This window comes from Bos mutus, chromosome 15 (assembly GCF_027580195.1).
Source record: "Bos mutus isolate GX-2022 chromosome 15, NWIPB_WYAK_1.1, whole genome shotgun sequence".
Classification (NCBI taxonomy): domain Eukaryota; kingdom Metazoa; phylum Chordata; class Mammalia; order Artiodactyla; family Bovidae; genus Bos; species Bos mutus.
In genome coordinates, this window is record NC_091631.1 from 2,395,246 (window position 1) to 2,417,671 (window position 22,426).

The window sequence follows — 22,426 nt, forward strand, 5'->3', positions numbered from 1 at the left end:
AATTACTAGTAAACTCTTTACCTCAGAAGGTGTCTGGATCCAAAGCTAATCCTGGCCCAGGAAATATAGTTTCAGACGGTTCTGAAATGAAGATGTCCACTGATCAGCTGTGGGTCCCTCCACCCATCAGTACATGTGGACTGTGGGGTCTGGGACAATCACCATGAAAACGCTGTTTATGAATTAATGTTTATGCTTATGAATGCCAGCCAGCACCTTCCCATCCTCTACATGCACCAAGTTGTGAGGACAAATGAGCTGCACATAAAACCTGCTACTGCTGCTGCTAAGTCGCTTCAGTCGTGTCCGACTCTGTGCAACCCCATAGACAGCATCCCACCAGGCTCCCCCATCCCTGGAATTCTCCAGGCAAGAACACTGGAGTGGAGTGCCATTTCCTTCTCCAATGCATGAAAGTGGAAAGTGAAAGTGAAGTCCCTCAGTTGTGTCCGACTCTTCGGGCCCCCATGGACTGCAGCCCACCAGGCTCCTCCATCCACGGGATTGTCCAGGCAAGAGTACTGGAGTGGGGTGCCATCACATAAAACCTTGCCTACAGTAAATGCTCAGTAAGCCTTATTTCACAGCTGAGAAAGCAGGCTGATAGGCCTTAACGGACCTGAAGCCATAAGGACTAAGAAGTGACAGACTAGACACTTTGGTACCAAATTCTGAGCTCTTTCTACAATACAAAATGCCTCTTAGCACCTATGACAGAAGTTTATGGGTCAGGAACATCACATGGCAGCTAATATTTGAAAAATGACCAAGATGCCCTCCATGGAGTTGCTTCACCCCAAGTGAAGTGATTTGCACAAAAACACCAGCAAAGGCTGCTGTGTGAATCCAAATCTCCTGGCCACAGCTGTAATTTTCTCCCAGTATCTTTTCTTAAACATATCCACTCAACTCTTTTCTAAAATTTTTGTTATATGTCCTTAAAATGAAAGGTCCTAGAGTTCAGAAGTCACCATCTGTTTAATCTGTGCACTTCATTTTCTCATACACAACTGCATGCATACACACACACACACACACACACACACACCACACTGACACACACTTCCACATTACACAGTACCAACACATCAGGGCTATAAAATAAACGTTGCTGACTGCCTTGTACCTCTACTGACTGGCCTTTTATCTTTTCTTCACCAGGTAAAAGGAAAAAGAAAATTGCAATAACAATAAATCCCAGACTGAGTAATTACATAGGGTGGGAAGTAGATCGTAGTAGGAGACTGTGAAGAGCTCAGGTTTTGGGTGGGGCGCGAGGGAACCTCACTCTAGCCTTTGCTTGCTGACTTTGGCACAATTACTCAACTCTAAGTTCCCAGGTGCCTCCCACACCAGTAAGCAGGAATAATAACAAAATATGCTTCACAGTGTTGTGGAAAGAATTAAATCAAATAATTCCTGGAGCAAACATCACAATTCCTGGAAGGTGATAAAGCCTAGTAAATCTTGATTGTTGCTATCTATCCATCATTATCATCACTAATATTCATATTATTATCATTCAAAACCCACAGAAACAATAAGAGGGGAAACAGTGAAAACATAAATGATGGGGTTTGGAAATCCCTTTGGATCAAAACATAGCTGTGTCGGTAGATAGGGTTTAATTCGTTTCATTCATCAGCTGTGCAGGGCAATGCATTACAGTCAACGGATGCTAGGGAATAAGATCGGCATGGTTCTTACCCATTCGTGCATTGAATCCTCAAAATTATGGTCCTTTACGTTAGGTAAACCCACTTGGCAGATAAAAACACTCAGAACAGAAGAAGTTGGAACTTAAAGGTCGACACTGGAACCTGGGATTAATTCATACGTTCAACAAATATTTATTGAGAGCCTTTTGCGTGGTAGGTGCTTTGCTAAGCCCCGGGGGCATACAGAAATGAATCTCACAGATAGAAGTGCTTCTTCTCACGTGGCTTCCTTTCTAGTCGTGAGGACCAGACAATATCAAATATGCATAACACAGAGCACCAGATCCTGACAAGTATTCTGTGCGTGTGTACTTGGCCACTTCAGTCGTGTCCTATTCTTCTCGACTCTTTTGGAGCTATGGACTGTAGCCCACCAGGCCCCTCTGTCCATGGGGCTCTCCAGGGACACATACTGGAGTGGGACAACACCCTGCCCTCCTCCAGGGGATCTTCCTGACCGTGGGACTGAGCCAGCATCTCCTGCACCTCTTACAACATCACAGGCAGACATTTTTTACCACTGACCCACCCGGAAAGCCCTGACGAGTATTACATGACACAGTAAATCAGAAAATGGAGATGGAATGTTAGGTGCAATTTTAATAAGGTTATCTGGGAAAATCTTCCCAAGTAGGTGACACTTGAGGAAAGACAGAAAAGGTGGAGCAACTAAGGAGTGACATATCTGATGAAGGTCCATCTAGGACCTTCCAGAAACCTTCGGTCGGCTCAGGGATTTCAGGACCGCCTCCTTGACCTCCTTGTTCCGCAGGCTGTAAATGAGAGGGTTCAGCATCGGGCTCACCACCGTGTAGAGCACCGACACCACCCTGTCCGCCTCCGAGGACTGGCCCGAGTTGTCCCGCAGGTACATGAAGATGAGGGTCCCAAAGAAGAGAGCCACAGCAGCGAGGTGGGAGGCGCAGGTGGAGAAGGTCTTGGCGCGGCCCCGGAAGAGCGCATCTGCACAATGGCCAGGACGATGAACGCGTAGGAAACCAAGATGATCAGGATACAAGCGGGCATAACCAAAACGGCAAACACAATGATCACCACCTCCTGGGTGTAGCTGTCCCCACAGGAGAGCTTTAACAGAGGGGGGAGGTCACAGAAAATAAAGTCGATCTGGTTGTTCCCGCAAAAGGAGAGCGTGAAGGCGGTGACTGTTCGAATCAAGGCACTGGAGAAGCCTGCCGCGTACGCCCCACGACCAAAACCCAGCGGGCCTTCTCGGTCACGATGGCGACGTAGAGCAGGGGGCGGCACACGGCCACGCAGCGGTCGTAGGCCATGATCGCCAGGAGGTAGCAGTCCATGGACGCGAAGAAGGTGAAGAGGAAGAACTGGGCGGCGCAGCGCGCCCTGGAGAGGACGACGCCGCGTTCCAGCAGGACCCCCAGCACCTGGGGGACGACGGTGGACGAGTAGCAGATGTCCACGAGGGCGAGGTGGCCGAGGAAGAAGTACATGGGGGTGTGCAGCCGGCGATCCTGGCGGATCAGGAGGATCATTCCACAGTTCCCCAGCAGAGTGAGCAGGTAGAAACCCAGAAAGACCGCGAAGAGCGGAAGCCCCCAGTGGGGGTGGTCAGCGAACACCGTCAAGAGGAATTCTGTCACTACCGTGGAATTCCTGCCAGGCATCCAACTCAGCGGTTTGCCTGTGAAGGCGGAGACCCCAGCGCCCCATAAGGGGGTCCCTGAAAAGACGTTCAAGCCATTTTCAAGGAAGAGATTTAAGCTGAGTGTCTGATAGGTAAAGCTCTGGACATCAGCAAACTTGGCAGCCTAATGTGGAAATGAACAAATACAGAGCTCGCAACCATATAGGATAAAAAGTCATGAATGCTTCCACTGTAATATGCACCACAACTCTCTGTCCTTTCATCGGTCCATGGACATCTAGGTTGTTTGCATGCCCTAGCTCTTGTAAAGTGCTGCCATGAATACTGGCAGCATATTTCTGTTTTGTTTTCTCAGGGAATATGCCCAGGAGTGGGATTGCTGGGTCACATGGTAGATCTGTTCCTAGATTTTTAAGGAGGAGAAATCAACACAACATTGTAAAAAACAATTTTTTAATTTAAATTTTAAAAAGTAATGGCTGCTTCCCTTATACTAAGAATGAAGACCAAGTGATTCTCTAACTTATGTCCGCTCTTTTTTTAAATTAATTTTGATTGGAGTATAGTCGCTTTACAATGTGTTAGTTTCTGTTGTACAGCAAAATGAATCAGCTGTATGTATACAATATCCCCTCTACAAGTCAGCTTTTATTTATTTTTAATTGGAGGATAATTGCTTTACAACCTTGTGTTGGTTTCTGCCATACAGCAAGGTGAATCAGCCTTAAGTAAGCATTTGTTCCCTCCCTCTTGAACCTCCCTTCCACCCCTCACCCCATCCACCCCTCTAGGTTGTCACAGAACACCTGATTAAGCTCTCTGTGTTACACAGCGACTTCCCACTAGCTATCTACTTTATTATATATGATAATGTACATGTTTCAATGCTACTCTCTCAATTCATCCCTTCCTCTCCTTCCCCACCCCTACAAGTCAGCTTTTGTATGTGCAACTCTGTCCCCAATTGTCTGTTTGATCTTCCACAAGGCACTTAACCTCTCTGAACCTCAATTTCCTCTTCTGCCAAAAGGGGATCATTATATCTGCCCTGCTTATGAGATAATACTAATGCAAAGATTAAAATAGATGCAGAAGTGCTGTACATATATATGGTGGCTATTTAAAATTTTAAATGAACATTTTAAGGAAGGGCAATTTATATTCTATGAACAAAAAAAAGCATAAATAACAACAAAAAAATCCATTAGCAATCAGCAGTGAGCTGTGCTTATAGGAATATTTCTATTTTCAGCCTGACAACATGCATCTTTAACAAATAGCTGTTATCCTAGTTAGAGTTCGCTGGCTTATCCAGGGTTTTCTGTTTGTTTTCTTTGATTTTTGCAAGTACTTGCATTAACCTTTGACTCCAAAGAGCAGACATAAGCTCCTTTTAGCACCTCGCAAAGCTCCATAAGCACCGTTGGTTGTTCTCACAGTCCCTAATAAAAGCAGCAGTGATAACAAGTGAGTGAAAGTCGCTCAGGCGTCTCTGACTCCTTGCAACCCCATGGACTATGCAGTCCACGGAATTCTCCAGGCCGGAATACTGGAGTGGGTAGCCTTTCGCTTCTACAGGGTATCTTCCCAACCCAGGGGTCAAACCCAGGTCTCCCACGTTGCAGGCGGATTCTTTACCAGCTGAGCCACCAGGGAAGCCCTTGATAATAATAAACAGCATCCAAATTTGAAAGAAGAACTATTTCTGCAGCCTGGTGTTGCCCAAGCACTGCCAGAGGAATCTGGATTAATGGATTTGAGGGCTCTTAATAGAGTTCTAGAATAGGGCTGTAAAGGAGGATTTCAGTCATGTTTGCTTACCTGATGTACCAGCAGCCAAGTCAAAACTAAGCTGACCCATTAGACATAATAACAAGGACTGGAAATTAGATTTTGAAGCACGAGCAGAGGCATGAACCATCCTTACCTGATTTCCACTTCACTAGCGTCTTCTTTCTTTGTTTAGTGTTTCCTCTGTCAATGACCGGCTGATCTAGAGGAGACCTGGGTTCTAGCCCACTCACATTAGATGTATGACCCAGGGCAAGTCACTTTTCTTCTCTAGACTTCAATTATTTTGTCTTTGTCCTCTTTAAATAGACAAAAATGCAGCGTGAGTCCATAGTCCCAGCAACTTGGTTCATGGGGGGTTGCTTCCAGAACCACTATATCTTATTCTAACTTCATGGAATTCCTCTCACCCTTGACAAAACAATGCATCCCTGATGTTAGAGTCACCAGGATTTTTTTCAGACTTGGCCCAGGATATCGGGGCCTGGGGATTGGCCTCTCTCCCTGAGCTTCTGATCCCGCACTAGACCTTTCTGGCGGTGCTTTTTGTACTTGCCACCCTAGCATCATGCCATAATTGGTCCCCGGGGTAAGTCTCCAGGGAAAGACAATTTATCTTCCCACCAAAATGACTAATAATTTGAAGTTTTCTCTTTAATTTCAAACTCCCAAAGCCCCATCCTACATCTTGCCACCAGGGTCTGATGGAGCTGATGCCTTGTCTCATTTCTACCTTGCACCAAAAAAAATATATTTCTTTGAAGGTTTTCTGTATCTCAGTTGAGAACTTCAACTGGGGCATTCTGCACAGTGACACCCTAACCAAATACGTGCTTGTGCTCAGTCGCTCAGTCATGTCCGGCTCTTTGCGACCCCATGGATGGTAGCCCTCCAGGTTCCTGTCATCCATGGGATTCTCCAGGCCAGAAGACTGGAGTGGGTTGCCTTTCCCTTCTCCAGGGGGTCTTCCCGACCCAGGGATTGAACCCAGGTCTCCTGCATTGCAGGCGGATTCTTACCCACCTGAGGACCTGATCCCCAAAGGAGGCTGTTTTGTAAGCACATGCTTCCCCCCCACCCCCATGGCCAAGACGTGCTGTAATTGGTGACTCTGATAGTTCACCATTTGACAGAAAGAATCTTCAGAGTGGAAGGGTCAAGATGATAATTGCAAAGGCAGATGTGAGCGGGTCCTGAGCAGACTTCCCCCAGGCAAACTGAGCACACTCTTAATGGTGCCCTGCCTCTGCTTCAGGGCACTGCTTCTCAAACTCAGCGGGCATAAGAATTACGCAGGGAATTGATTTAACACATGAATACTATTGTTCCACATCCATAAATTCTGATGCAGTGTCTACGCCAGAGGGCACAGGCACCTACATTGCTAACAGACACTGCAGGGGGTTCTGATAAATTAATCTTCAAAAATTAGATCTACAGATGGTGCCTTGGGAAGCATTCTCAGGAGCTCTAGTCCTGCTAGATCCGCTGTGTTCTGTGTGTGTACGTGGGCATGATCAGTCATGTCGGACTCTTTTCAACCCTAAAGACTATAACCCACCAGGCTCCTCTGTCCATTTTCCAGGCAAGAATACTGGAGTGGGTTGACATTTCCTCCTCCAAGGATCTTCCCACCCCAGGGATCAAACCCATGTCTCCTGAATCTCCTGCATTGACGGGCAGATTTTTTACCACTTGAGCCAACTGGGAAGCCCGTGCTGTGTACCATAAAGTAAAATAGCAAAGGCATATTGTTGAAGAGCATGGTTTTTCTGAAGCCCCATCAGTACTTCCCTTCCTTATAGGAGATCTAAGATCATCAGGTTTTGTTTTTTGGTTTTTTGTTTTTTTTGTTTTTTTTGTTTTTTTGTCATATAAATTTAAAAACATAGCTACAGAGAGGGCTATGCAGCTACTTGGTGGCAAAACAATGATGTGAGCCAAGTCAGTGCTCTACTGACTAAGCCTGTTTGGAAGATGGCATAAGACAAGAGGATCTAGGGTAATGATTCTCAACTTCTCTGCCTAACACAATCACCTGGGAACTCTTTAAAACCTGAGGCCCCAGTTGTATCCCTACACAATTAATCCAGAATATTTGAGTGTATGAGCCAGATATCCATATGTTTTAAATCCCCAGTTAATTACATTGGGCAGCAAAGTTTGAGAACCACTGCCAAAGGGTTCTCCTACTTTATAAAGGCTTATGTTTATCCAGGTGTCTTAGTAGACATGCCAGGAAAGAAAATAGGCTTACCATTCTCATAAGTTTGGAAATCACTGCATACCTCATTCTCCTAGCGGAAAATCTTATGGCATATCAGCATGTTAATGGATCTATAAGGTCCAATTACTAAGAAACCTTGTCAACATTCTTTAACCCACCATTTCCCAAAAGTATTTGACCACAGACCTTTTTCACTGAAAGCAGATTAACACCCTGCAGAACTAGAGTTCCTAGGGAAAGGATATCCTTAGGCAGGGCAGCTCTAGAAAAGCTCAGCAGTTGACCAAATGCCATCAGCAGAGCAGTAATCATTCCAAAAAAGGCATCTCTTGATGACTCAGCTCAGGATCTGGCTGCTTTAAGTCTCAGTCAGACTGGCTGCCCCTCAAGCAATCACTCCTGCTGGGAAAGGAATTTGGAGGGGAACAGAAGGAGAGCCGCATCCTTCTAGATGGATGTCTCAAGAGCGATGGAAGAGGAAACCATTGCCCTTTAAGAAAGACTTTTCCTTCAGTTATTAGGTGTCCAGTGGCTGAGCCTCCGCGGTTTTGGTGAAAGCAGGGCATATCGTCAGCTTGTTACCATGTCCAAGCCCACTGTGCTCACTGCACAAGAGGCCAGTGAATCGCAGGGATAAGGTGTTGAGGCAAGAAATCCAACCTTATTCAGAAAACTGGCTGATTGTGAAGATGGCAGGCTAATGTCTCAAAATAACCATCTTTTGGGGGTCCAGATGCCAGGTTCTTTTATGGATCAGAGATAGGAGAGGTGAGAAAACAAAGTGAAAAAGGTCATTTAGTCTTGCATGTATCTCCTAAAATGGCAAGCCTCAGGAAGGGGAATGTGTTAATTTCTTCCTTCCTACCATCTCCAGGTGGACAGGGTTCTGAACAAAGGCACTTTACCTTAATGGTCAGGCAGAGGGACGGGATTCTCTGAGCCAGGCCATTATATGTGATTATGATAACAAAAGTGGCCAAAGAAACAGATCTAGCCCAGAAGAGTGAATTTTGACTCCTCCGTGTTTCAAGCTCTTCCCCTGGGATCCGTCTCTACTATTTTCCCCCATTCATACTTGGGTGGGTCTCACACTAGAGCGAGGCTGAGGATAGCCTACATGTATGTGTGCTTAGTCGTGTCTGCCTCTTTGTGACCCCGTGGTCTGTAGCCCACCAGGCTCCTCTGTCCATGAGATTTTCCAGGCATGAATATTGGAGTGGGTTGCCATGTCCTCCTCTAGGGGATCTTCCTGACCCAGGGATTAAACCCCTGTCTCGCCTCTCCTGCATTGGTAGGCAGAATCTTTTACCACTAAGCCAACCAGGAAGACTGAAGATAGCCTAGCGCCCATAAGTTTGCTGTGGAAAAACTCATCTTGCTGTAACAGCTTATCATGGTATCTCTGCCCTCACTTTACAGATTCTAGAACTCCAGAATTTTTATTCTTCCCTATAAGATGCCAATGTAAAGCATAGAAAGTTTGTCTCAGGCTATTGCATCTTCCTTAGCCTTGGCACCCATTTCCATATCTCTCAGTTACCTGGTTCTCAGGCACTCACTTCCCATCCTAATTCATGCTCAGAGACATCTCTGAGATGGTCCTCTTCTGAAGAAAGTGGCTGACAATGCATAATGTGGGTTCTCTAAAGTGTAAAAATCATTTACACTTTAACAGAATTAAAACCTGGATATATAGAATGCCATATGACAAAGGGACTCAAAATGCTCTCATTCCAACCTCTCCCCAATTTTGCAGAAGGAGAAATCGAAGTATAGACTGGGAACTCTCTTATGGAAGAACACACAGCTGATTAGCAGCAGTCACCATCCAGCTTTCCTTCTGTCATATCCTACAATCTCCAGAAAAGTTTGTCAACTTAAAAAAATATTCACAACCTAAAAGATGAGTTATGTTTTTATTCAGTGGGAATTTTAAGACTTCAGGCCCAGGAGACAGCAACTCATATAAGCCTGAAAGAACTGCTCCTAGGAGGCAAGGTGGGGAACCAGGTTACATAGAAGTTTTGCAACAAAGGGTAGGTAGCCAGAACATCAAAAGATTATCATAAATTAAAGAAAACCAGATAGCCCAAGCTAAGGACTTTAGTGCTTCTCTATGTATGGAAAGATGCAAGAGTCTGGGCTCAAAGAAATCATTCCTTTGATGTGCACCTCAGCTATCTGGGGCCAGTATCCTGTATTTCCACATGCTGAGCTTCCTCGGGGCTCACCATAGGGAGTGACAGCAGTCTGACAGCTGCTAGTGGAAGGTATTCTTTTCCTTCCTTAGGGCTTCCTTTCCTCAGGGCTCAAGGGCTCACACTGGAAGGCTGCAATCACTGGGAGACTGTGACATCATTTGTTTACTGAGGTGGCAAGAAATAGTCCATTTCTCACAGCTAAGCAGGCTAATTTCAAGCAAAGGAATCAGAAGCTAAGACAGGGGATTTAAGAGTGAATCCAACCACATCTTGGCACCTTGAAAATCATGCCATATTGCTCAGCTCTCCTGCAACCAATGTAGGTAGTACCTGCTATCTTGTACTGTCTCCAGAAGAGCGGTGGCTTTTCTTCTCCAATCTCTTCTACTAAACAGTGTGGTCCCCAGGACTTCTCTTTCAGGTCTGGGGCAAAGGATGGTGGGATCGTCTCCTCAAGTCACTAGAGAGACCATAATACCAAGTCCCTTCTTTGATGGTTCTCGAAGGACCTGGCTTGTAATATGAAGTCTCCTTGGAGGAAATCATTTGTCAGGAGACAACTGAGAAGGGTGATGGGAGGAGTCCTATTGCCAAGTCCAGACTCTCTCAGTTCACCTCATGATATGCCAGTAAGTCTACAGATGAGGTGTTGAGGCAAGAAATACGACTTTATTCAGAAAGCCGGCAGACTAAGAAGATGTCAGACTAATATCTCAGAACAGCCAACTTATCAGGGTCTGGAAGCCAAGAACAGGATAAAAAGGAGTTTGAATTCCAAGAATGGGGATCAAAGGAAAAATGTAGACTAATAAGTAAGTGAGGCCTGTTCCTTCCTAGTGCATTGGAATTGACTAAGGTACCTATAGTCAGACAAGTGAAGAGCAAGACCCAACAGACTCTGCAAAGTTTTGTATACAGGTGGAGCTTTTGCAGAGCTCAGGGGCCAGTGCAGACAAGGATTTCCTTGTGTGTCATGGGACACAGCAATGCTCTGCCTCCCCGAGGTCAAAAGCTTTAAGAACATAGAGCGTCAACATCTATGATACAGATTCTGAAGATACCATTACGGGCAGTGGAAATGGAAGAAATCACCAAGTGGATTCTCAGGCAAGTGATGTGAGGAATGGGAGCTGTAACAGGGGGAGAAGAAGAAAGAACAAGTCATAGTTCCAGTGGTGACAGTAATTGACCAACATGTTATTGGGAGCACAGACTGATGTAAGCATCTGGGAGACGACGACAGGAGTCTGAAGAGTACTAAGAGCAGGGTCAGCTCTATGAACTGGACTATCAGGTCACTACCTGAATTTAATTATTAAGAATAAACACAATCTGGGACTTCCTCGGTGGTCCAGTGGTTGAGATTCCATGCTTCCTCTACAGGGTGTGTGGGTTTGATCCCTGATTGGGGAACTAAGATCCAGCATGCTGTACAATGCAGCCAAAAACAAAAAAAGCCAAGATACAAAAACAAAACAAAGAACATAATGTGCATTTCTTGAATAATTAGTGAAATTGTGCATCTTTTCGCATACTCATTTGTATATCTTCTTTGAAAAAATGCCTATTCAGTTCTGCCCTTTTTCATTGTGTTGTTTGTTTTTCTGATATGGAGTTATTTGAGCTGTTTGTATATTTTGGATATTAATCCCTTATCCATCATGTTATTGCAGTTATTTTCCCCATTCCTTAGGTTATCTTTTCATTTCTGTCAATGGTATACTTTGCTGTGCCAACGTTGTTAAGTTTAGTTGGTCCCCTTTGTTTATTTTTGCTTTTATTTCTTTTGCTTTAGGAGACTGAGCCAAGAAAATACTGCTATGCTTTATGTCAGTGTTCTGCCTATGTTCTCTTCTTGGAGTTTTATGGTTCCATTCTTATATTTAGTCTTTAAACCATTTTGAGTTTATTTCAACAATGGGCTATCACCTCACATCTGTTAGAATGGCTATCCTAAAAAAGTCTATAAATAACAAACATTGGGTAGGACGTACACTACTGATTGGAATGTAAATTGGTGTAGCCATTACGGAGAACACTATTATATAGTCTCCTTAAAACTAAAAATGGAACTACCACATGATCCAGGAATTCCATTCCTGGGTATATATCCAGAAAAACTGAAAATTCTAATTCAGAAAGACACAGGCACCCCAGTGTTCATAGCAGCACCATTTATAATAGCCAAGACAGGGAAGCAACACAAGTGCCCGTCAACAGATGACTGAATTAAGAATACGTTCTATGGAAAGGTCCTGGGCAGTGGTTAGGCCTCTGTGCTCCCACTGCAGGGCGCCTGGGTTCAGTCCCTGCTTGGGGAACTAGGATCCCACAAGCTGCACAGCACATCAAAAAAAAAAGGATGTGCTCTCTATGGATATGTATGAATTTTACTCAGCCATGAAAAAAGAAATAATGCATTTGCAGCAACATAAATGGAACTATTATGCTTAGTAAGTCAGACAGAGAAAGACGAACACTATGTGATATCACTTATATGTGGAATCTACAAAGTAATACAAATGAATGTATAGGTAAAACAGAACAAACTATGGCTACCAAAGGGGAGGGCGGAGCGGGAGGGACAAATCAGGAGTATGGGATGATCAGATTCAAACTACTAGGTGTAGAACAGATAAGCAGTGAGGCTGTACTGTAGAGTACAGGGAATTATAGCCATATCTTGTAATAAACTGTATTGGAGTAAAATCTACAAAAATACTGAATCACTATGCTGTACAACTGATGCTAACACAATATTTTAAACCAACTATAGTTCAATTTTAAAACATTTTTAAATAAACATAATCTAAATATTGAATCCTAATTGATGAAATCATTCTTGCCTATATAGGATAGAAGAGCATTAATACTGATGTCTCTCACTCACTTTGAAATGCATCAAAAGAATAAGGTGGATTAATGGATGGACTGATGGATGGATAAATGAACAGATTACACAGGATTTAATTTCAGATATTTTTTTGTCACTGTCATGGGAGTTAGAGCTCTTACTCCAATCTCTTCCTAAGCTGCCGCTTCCTTTCCTTCTTTTCTTTCCCTGGAACTACAAGTTCTGGTTCTTTTTTATGCCTTACACGATGACACATTCATTTAAACATCGAGCATGCTATAAATAATGAGTTCCCAGAATGTTGGCACTGCAAAGAAAACGATGCTCAGGAATTTCCAATTTGGATGGTTAGGACACCCTGGCTCTGTTGAGAATTTTCCTCAGGGCCTCCAGCACTTCCTTGTTCCTCAGGCTGTAGGTAAGAGGGTTCAACATGGGGATCACCGCTGTGATCCGGCCAGAGTGATCTCCCAGATACATGAAGATGAGGGTCCCAAAGAAGAGCGACACCACAGTGAGGTGGGAGGTGCACGTGGAGAAGGTCTTGGCGCGGCCTCCTGCAGAGGGAATCCTCATAACGGCCATGATGGGAAGCAGGCAGGAACCAGAATCGCCGCCATGCAGGCAGGGATGACGAACACGGCAAACACAGTCATTACCCCTTCCTGGGTAGAGCTGTCCCCACAGGTCATCTCTAAGAGAGGTGGGCGCTCACAGAAAACGAAGGCAGAGCGCGAAGGCCGACGCGGTCCTCACCCAGGCGCTGAGGGCGCCCGCCGCGTGCGCTCCCCTCACGAAACGCACCCGGGCCTTCCGCGTCACGGCGGCGACGTCGAGCGGGGGGCGGCGCACGGCCACGCGGCGCTCGCAGGCCGTGAGGGCCGGGCGGCAGCGGTCCGCGGAGCCCAGGAAGCTGAAGAGGAAGAGCTGGGCGGCGCGGCGCGCTGGGGAGCGGCCATCGTCTGAGGCGCAGTGACCGACGAGCAGCAGACGTCCGGGAGCGAGCGGTGACTCCGAAGGGGTTCATGGGGGTCTGGAGCCGGGGAGCCATGCGGGTCGGGATGATCAGGCCCTCAGTCCCCGACAGGGTGACCAGATAGACAAACAGGCACAGGAGGAAGAGAGGCAGGGCCCGTGCAGGCAGTCGGTGAGGGCGGCGAGGAGGAGTTCCGTCACAAAAGTGAGGTTCTTCTCTGCCATGAAGCCAGGGGTACCTGAGAAGGTGAGGATGAGTAGCAAGTTATGCAGCCGTACATGGGATTTCAATCTCTTTCTGGTTTACCATGTCGAGCATGTCTTGTGGACAAAATCCAGGTGCTACGTGGGGGCTTCAGAGAGAACGGGTCTGAACTCTTACATCCGAGGCAATTCTGTGACGTGGAGTCATCTTGTATGTCAAGAAAACCAGTACTGGTGAACATTTTCAGAAAAGCAGTGCTTTATTCCCTACTAGCTGTGTAAACCCCTGCACATCAGATAACCACTCAACCAGGATTTCCCTATCTCTCCAACAGGGGTTGATACCTGGGCTCCTGCCTCCCACCGAAATATCTATCTCAGGACTCCTTCCTTTGTTTTCCTCTAGGACCATAGCTCCTCCCTGATTTCACACCCTCTTCATTTCTTGCCTGGATCAAAACAAGAGCCTTGTAACTAACAGCTTCCCCTGTCCTCAGGCCGGCTTCTTGCCAATTCTTCCCCAGCGTAGCCAGAGTGATACTTCTGAGACTTTAATAGAATCCCTCTTCATTCCCCTGTTAAAAAATCCAGACACAGCACTTCTCTGGTGGTTCAGTGCTTAAGAATCCACTTGCCAACGCAGGAGACATGAGTTCGATCCCTGGTCTGGGAAGATTCCACCTGCCACAGAGCAGCAGAGCCCATGCACCACAGCTACTGAGCCTGAACTCTAACGAGAGGAGCCACCGCAGTGAGAGGCCCTATCACCACACCTAGAGAGTCTGCCCAGCTCACCCGTGCGCAGCAACAAAGACTCAGTGCAGCCAATAATTAATTCAAAAACTCCAGGCATGGTGCCCCATCAAGGACAGGATGTTCTTAGACTCCTGGGTGTGTCAGGGGAAGCCCTCCATGAGGTCTCCCCTACTTAATCCCTTGTGCCTCTTTCTCGCTTCTCACTCTTTGAACCCACAGCCACAGCCCACCCTCACCCTTTTCTCCAGTCACCTGAATTATTTGTGGCTTCTCTAATCCCCCACCTTCACTCACACCTCTGTGCTTTCCGCAGGCCATTACTACTGCTGAAACATCTTAACTTTCCCTTCCTCAGTGTCCTGCCCAAGCCTCACTCCACCTTCAGACCCCAGCTTAGAGCCTACTTCCCATAGGAAGTCTCCTTGAGACTGTCTTCCCTGGTCAGCATATGTGCCCTGGAGCTCAGCACACAGTAAACCTCAACATGCTTTTGTGCAACAGACAAAGTTATCAAGAGATATAAAGCACACTGCAGAGAGAAAGGCATTGTGCAGACCTTCAAGTGATTGTATTTATTTTTATGAAAACATTTAAAAATAAAAGCTAAACTCTTAAGAACCCAATAAAATTGATGAATATTCGTAGAGATCATAAGCCATCCTTGGACTTAGCCTACCAATCTCAACAAGCTAAGTGTGGTTACTTAACAGAAAGCTGTTGTCTTAACTAGATTCTCTTAGCTTACCAAAAATAGATTTTTTTCACTATTTTTTAATTGGAATATGATTGCTTTACAATGTATTAGTTTCTGCTGTACAATAACATGAATCAGCTATATGTATACATAAATCCTCTCCCTTGTGAGCCTCCTACCCCCTCCATCTCCTCTGGGTCATCTGAGAGGAGAAGGTGGCATGAATGGGGAGAGTGGCATTGGCATGTATACACTTCAGTTCAGTTCAGTCGCTCAGTCGTGTCCGACTCTTTGCGACCCCATGAATCGCAGCACTCCAGGCCTCCCTGTCCATCACCAACTCCCGGAGTTCACTCAGACTCACGTCCATCAAGTCAGTGATGCCATCCAGCCGTCTCATCCTCTGTCGTCCCCTTCTCCTCCTGCTCCCAATCCCTCCCAGCATCAGAGTCTTTTCCAGTGAGTCAACTCTTCGCATGAGGTGGCCAAAGTACTGGAGTTTCAGCTTTAGCATCATTCCTTCCAAAGAAATCCCAGGACTGATCCCCTTCAGAATGGACTGGTTGGATCTCCTTGCAGTCCAAGGGACTCTCAAGAGTCTTCTCCAACACCACAGTTCAAAAGCATCAATTCTTCGGCGCTCAGCTTTCTTCACAGTCCAACTCTCACATCCGTACATGACCACTGGAAAAACCATAGCCTTGACTAGACGGACCTTTGTTGGCAAAGTAATGTCTCTGCTTGAATATAGTGAATGTGTACACTACCATGTGTAAAACAGATCGCTGGCGGGGAGCTGCTGTAGAGCACAAAAATAGATTTTAAAAGGACAGATATTTTCTTTAATAACAGTGCATGTATATAGACGCTATTCTAAGTGATTTATATGTTAAGTCACTTAATCCCCACATTCACTTTATGAGGCAGGAACTTTTATTATCCCCACTCCACAGATGAGGCAACTGAGACAGAGTTTAAGTAACTCCATCTTGCCTCCAAGATTGCACAGCTAAAATGGAACTGCCATTAGGAACAAAACTGCACACAGAAGCCCTATTTATCTTAAGGCAGGATTTTACATGCATCACGAGTCAATTCCAACAGCCCAAGAGGACCGGGGAAATGTCTGCCTTTACGCAGACAAGCATGAAAACCAGCTCTGCAGTCTCTCCGTATCTGAGGCTGATGGAGACTCTTGTGCTAATGGACAGAAATTCCTTTGGCAGAGGTGCAGTGCAGGGGAGTAGAGAAGGTATTTGATCATCTTTAAAGCATTAAACTTTGGCAGCTAGGCCAGCGTTGCACTGACGTATTGGAGAGAATGATGAATCCAAGGAATTGGATCTGGTGGTCTGAACTGAGCATGAGCCAAGGGGACCAGAACAGTTTCCTCACCTGAATTCCACTTCATCTTTACCCTGCAGTCCTCGTCTCTCTTTTTCACTAATTTTTCCTTTGTCTCTAAAACGTCATTTCTCTTCCACTGCTTGAGAATCTTAAGGGTCTGGGGAGAGACCACTGTGCTGGGGAGCAGGGGGTCTGGGTAGATCTTATCCTCCCAAACCTGCTTAGTGATGACCCTGAGCAAATCACCTTATCTCTCCAGGCCTCAGTGTCCTTCCCCCTCCTCCTACACTCTACACACACACACACACATATTAGTGAATGAACTTGGGGACAGTAATGTCATAGCTGCCTGAAGATTGGTCCCTGCATGTATCACCCTCAAGTTCCTTGCCAGTTCTGGTTTGTCAAGCACTTACTTCTCTCTCTCCCCTTAATCTTTCTGTTTCCGTGATTTCCTAAACCTGGTTCATTATATATGCCTCATTCCAGTTTTTGTTCAGTTCCAGGCTAGGAGAGCAAAGACTGGAGAAAAGCCTCTTTGTTTGGACTCCCAACTCCAGTGCAATTAAATCTCTTTTGATTAAGACACCGATAGTCTCTGGAAGTCTGAAGTCCCCAGTCAACAGCTGGTGTGGTCTCTAAGGAAAGGCAGTTCAGTTATTTCTCACATGGATTCATAGCAATGCTCCTGGTCCCAGTCCCAGCTCCCAAAGCCCTGCAACACACCGACTCAGTTGAGTCTGAAAAGCCTGAATCCCAGTTCTACACGGTCCCTGGAGAAGTGAGGTGTCTCTGGCTTTACCTTCTCTAGTCAAAACAATGTCAGAAACTGTGCCCTCATCGGTGTGGCCACATCCTAGAAGGAATAGGGTGTTTTGTAAACACGAGGCTTTGATCACATTATTCAGAAGGACACCATGGGGACTCAACACAGCGACCTCACCAAGATACATCATGTCTTCTAACTTGGCCCTGTCCGGAAGTCAGGGCTTTCACTGTCTTCCCCCCACCCTTGCTCCCTTTGTTTCCTTTAAAAACAAATGAAATCACAGGGAAAACAAAAGCCTGGCATATTGCCCAGAGGAGAAATTGGCACATCCTTTTTGTTGGCATGGACTTTGCCAACTCTCTGCGTCTTTAACACTGCAGTATTTCTTTAGCTCCAAATTCAGAGGTTTCTTGATTTAGTCACTGAATTTCAAGATGTCTTAGTTCAGAAAAGGAACTAAGGAAGACGGGAATAATTACAGAATAATTGTCCTCTTGGACAATTATGAGAACCAAGAGAAAATGATACCACCTCTATCGTGATTCATCACTGTGCTAAGCATTCTAAATGAAGAGCAGGAGATACTTTATGAAACAAATCCTTCTAAAACAGAAAACACAACGGCTGTCTACAAGGACTAGGCAACCTAGTAGGTTACATAACTATCCATCCTACAGGAAACAAGCACTAAGCTCCTAGAGAGGTGTAACGAAGGTGCCGAGGGGAGTCGGTAAGGCAAGGATGCCTACAGTTGGGGTAGATCAGGGATGGCTTCCCGGTGGAGGTGGACGTCGGCAGGCAGTTAGGATGCAAGTGTTGGCAGGAGAATGACGGGCAAGACTCTTCAGGAAGGGGGACAACTTCACAGGGTCCAGAAAGCCCAGGGACCTCACCCGGGACCAGCGAGGCACCGTGGCAGTGGCACAGGATGGTATTAGGCGAGTCCGAGACTAGGGTGAGGAGTGAGGCACTCAGCTCCGATGCAAAAGTTAAGGGGCACCCAAAGCTTTAGTAAACAGGATAAACAGTCATAAGATAGAGCTAAACAATAAATCCCATTGCAAAAATCTATAACGAATAAAATATCAAGATTTTAAATAAAGAGAACCGGTATTACTAACTCTCCTCTTTCTCAGTCTCAAATAGAGTTCAACATAGTGCTGGTGCTAGGATGTCTGCTTGAAAAGGGAGGGCGAGGCCACCGGATTCAGGGCACAGGCTTAACAAGGGCCATTCACTCCGCTAAGGATGTTCCATTATCTTTCCTCTCTGCCCTCCCCTTAGGAAAAGAAAACGTAGGAAAGTCAATCATATCTAATGCTTGCAGAGTAGCTTTAACCGTTTCAACGTGTTCCCTTCATCGTCACAAGATCCCTGTGGGACTGAGAGAGAGAACAAACTGCCCATTGGCACTGATGAGGAAACGTGGCAAAGAGAAGCCCACGGTCTTAGAGCTACCCAGGGAGTGGACCAGAAAGTGAGTCTGCCCTGGGCTCACCAGCTGCTAACGGATTCTGCCTAAGCCACAGTCCCTTCTGCCCAAAACAATGTTTTTACGACCACACACAAGACACATCCATGCCAGAGCTCACTGGGTGAAGAGGTGAGTCCTCTGGGTCATGCTGTATTAACAAATTACCTTAAAATCACAGTGACTTAACACAATGAATTTATATTTACCCTTGAAAAGACCAGTGTGGGTTGAGTCATTCTCATCGGCCTTGCAGCTAAGCCATTTAGAACAGGCAGACGTCAGTACCGCTAGTGCAGGGAAGTCAGGGAAAGATGACCGAGGGTGTCACTGAGGACCGGGTCTGGTCTGCCTCCCTCCCACGCACATCCCAGTGACCAGAATCCGGTCACGTGGCTTCGGTGTTACTGCTTACACAATCTAGAAAATGTAGAGAAGCACACGGTATTTGTGCCAACAATTGATTGGCCTAAAATCTCTGCCACGCCCCTCACCCTCCGTGCATCCTTTGTGCGGTGTAAGGTCCAGAGCTCCCCCCGGGAATTCCCAAGGACGAGCAAGGGCTCACAGTTGTATCCGTGAGGCTCTGTTCTCTTGCTTCCGCTTAAGTGTTACACTCTCACCCACTTTCCATTACTTCTCACCCTCCTCCGTATCACATCACGCCAGGGTACAGCATGGCCTGTTTTCTTCATCCTTCACTCTCTTAAACAAAATCAACATGGTGTGTTTGTTTGAGTGACGGATTTTTAATAAAATTTATTGCAAGAAACTAGGTTCATAGTACTACAGAGAAAGGAGAAAATTAGAATTGCATAATTGTTGTCATTGTGCTACAAATCCCCCAGTCGTGCCCATCACAAGGAATTTGTCACCGGCTGCTCCCCACCCCCACCTGAAACCTGCCTGCTACCATCTGACCCACACTTTCTCTCCCGAGATCATCTTTTATTTATCTGTCTTCTCCCAGTTCCCCCATCTTCCAAATCCCCATCCAATCCAATCCACTGAGAGAAGACTCAAAATGCTTTGTATATTGTTATGCATGATAATCTAAACCATTAATACCCAAATACCTTCCACTTAGACCATACATTAGGTTCTTAAACTCCATAATCCAGATGCCCTTTCAGATGTTTTCCTCAACAAAGGGAAATGTCTCTCCTAAATAGAAAAAAATTAGGTCAAACTCCAGTTAGCATTTAATTTTTTTTTTTTTTAACACACCAAAAAAGGACTTAATGCTTAAAGATGCCTTGGAAACTGGGTTAAATGACGTAAACTGTCTTTACTAAATACTTTCTCGGACGCTTTGGTGTGATAATATGCTTTATAAGTCTCCAAAATGAAGCGTGTTTTGTGCAGCAATTCTCTAAAGTATTTGACAATAGAATGTGTACTGAGCTGCGCACAGATTCAGTGACATCAGTAACATGCAGGGATAAGCACTTGGTCTCATCCTCATGGGCTTCTCAGGTGCTGCAGTGGTAAAGATCCATCTGCCAACGCAAGAGGCACGGCTTCCATCCCCGGGGTGGGAAGATCCCCTGGAGAAGGAAATGACATTTCACTCCAGTATTCTTGTCTGGAGAATCCCATGGACAGAGGAGCCTGGTAGGCTACAGTCCATGGGGTGGCAAAGAGTCAGACATGACTGAACCACTAACACTTTTTTTTTAAAGAATGTAGAACCCACAAATAATAACTGATGCCACAGAAACAGCCAACATCCCTGAGGGGCCACGAAGTACCAGGCACCAGGCCAAGCACTTTACATGGAACTTCTCACTTAAAAATAAAATTACAAATGGCTCAGACAAAATGCAACGTTCCTAATCACATAAGGAAATACCCTCACAGATGATAAAGCCATCTTTGGTTAGTAGTTCTCATAAATCCATTGTGCAATTGTCATCTCATCATCCCCCTATTCCATTTTACTCTTCTCTAGCTCAATATTAATGTTACTGCTGATGTCAAGCTTCCCTGTTGTTGCCATTACTCAATTTAATTTCAAGTCTTTATTGGTATTTCTCCCCCATTAAAATAGGGAATTTCTTTGTTGGTATTCTGCCTCTGTCTTGCATTGCTTTCCCTGGAGGCAGGCTTCGTGGGGAACTCCTTACCGGAAGATACCCTACCTCTGGGGGGCTGATTCCATGTCTCATGTGGGGCAACCGCTGGCAAGTGATAACCGGAGCCCAGATGGTTAGTACAACAGAGGCGGGTTTTGATGAGCATTTTGCAGAGCTGTGGAGATAATTAGTACAACTTGGCTTTATGAAGAGCTTTCCTCGGGGCCTCCTTCACTTCCTTGTTCCTCAGGCTGTAGAATCAGAAAATGCAGCCTGGGGCTCGTGGTTGCGTAGAACATGGTCACAGCCCTTTCCCCTTCCAGATATCATTGTATACACAGATTAAAGCTCAAGTCACAAAAACCAACCCTATTTAGTTACACGGGAGGTAAAGGTAGAGCAGGTCTTGGCCCGGCGACCTGATGTGCAGACGTGTTGGCGGGCTTGCTGATGAACAGGTCAGTAAACAGCGTCACAGTTAGTCTGGTCAGAATCATACAGAGAGCGATTCATGTAGGTAACAGATTATACAGAGAGAAATTATATATGCAGCAGCAGCTGCTAGGGGAAGCCATCTCTCAGGACTGTGCCAATAACAGTGGGAAGTCACAGAAAATAAAATCACTTTATAAGGGCCATGGAGGGAGAGAAAGAAGGTGAAGTGCTTAGACAGAATTGTACCTGTCAAGCCCTCTCAAATGTGCTGTCACCAACTTCTGCCAGACCTCTTGGGAGTCCTGATGGGGGCATAAAGCAGGGGCCAACATTGGCCACAAAATAACCACAAACACGTCTGACAATATAACTAGTATTTCCAAAGATGAGGCCCTAATTTCAGTCGAGAAATACTTTGGGATTTTAAGCACTGGATTTTCACCACCACCGGCCATTCCCACTGTAAAAACGAACAGAAACCTCAGTTAGAGCTGGGAGACCAGCAGGGGGCGCTCTTATGCCCTGTGCTGAGAGCAGAGGCCAGCAGGAAGAAGGAAGCCTCCTCTCTCCTGGAATTTAATACTGCCATTCAAACTCATCAACCTCCTTTCTCTGACTCATATCAGCTAGTTCATACGCTTGTCGGGAAGGCCAGGCTCAACACTGGATGAAACCTGCTAATAGGGAAAGTCCTGAAATGTTTCTAGAATTACAGCCGGGAGACCAGTACTAACTTTTAATACCCAGGGATCAAACCTGGGTCTCCCGCACTGCAGGCAGATTCTTTATCATCTGAGCCACCAGAGAAGCTCTATTATATGAACAGGTGTAGGCAATTGCTAGGGGACTTCACCAAGCAGTTTCTGGGATTTTCCAAATGCTGTTAATTGGAACAAAATTCAGGCTTGCACGCACAAAAGCTCTGATGAATTTATTCATCGTTATTACAGTTGACTTAAAAATTCTGATCTCCCTTCAGATGTTAATTCCACCCGAGCAGCTTTTAACTCGGTGTTTATAAATGGGCTGAACCAAGATCTTTCTCTTCCAGTAAAAAGGACCAGGATGGACCAAGAAACTGGTCCACTCCAGACTTACTTAGTCTGGCAGAGGAGCCCGCTTGCACTCCAGATGAGTCATCTCAAGAGAACACTGTTAACATTCTTAATCTTCGACTCCAGTGTATGAAGGCTCCTAAATGAAACCAAAACTAGTTTCTGCTATTGCCAAATCAGGACGGGGGTGGGGGGATGTCACAAATCTAAGTGTTTAGGCACCTTCAGCC

The 22,426-nt window shown here is 45.7% G+C and overlaps 1 protein-coding gene and 1 pseudogene across 1 annotated transcript; both read right to left on the bottom strand.

Moving 5' to 3' along the window:
- Positions 1–2,374: 2,374 nt before the first annotated feature.
- LOC102274158 (olfactory receptor 9Q2) lies at positions 2,375–18,912 on the bottom strand. Its single transcript, XM_070383280.1, is given in 5 exon segments — positions 2,375–2,667; positions 2,670–2,926; positions 2,929–3,505; positions 5,270–5,432; positions 18,841–18,912. Coding segments are annotated over 3 exon segments (939 nt in total). The 5' UTR covers positions 3,362–3,505; positions 5,270–5,432; positions 18,841–18,912; the 3' UTR covers positions 2,375–2,418.
- LOC102274446 (olfactory receptor 9Q1-like) lies at positions 9,357–13,615 on the bottom strand (annotated as a pseudogene).
- Positions 18,913–22,426: the final 3,514 nt, after the last annotated feature.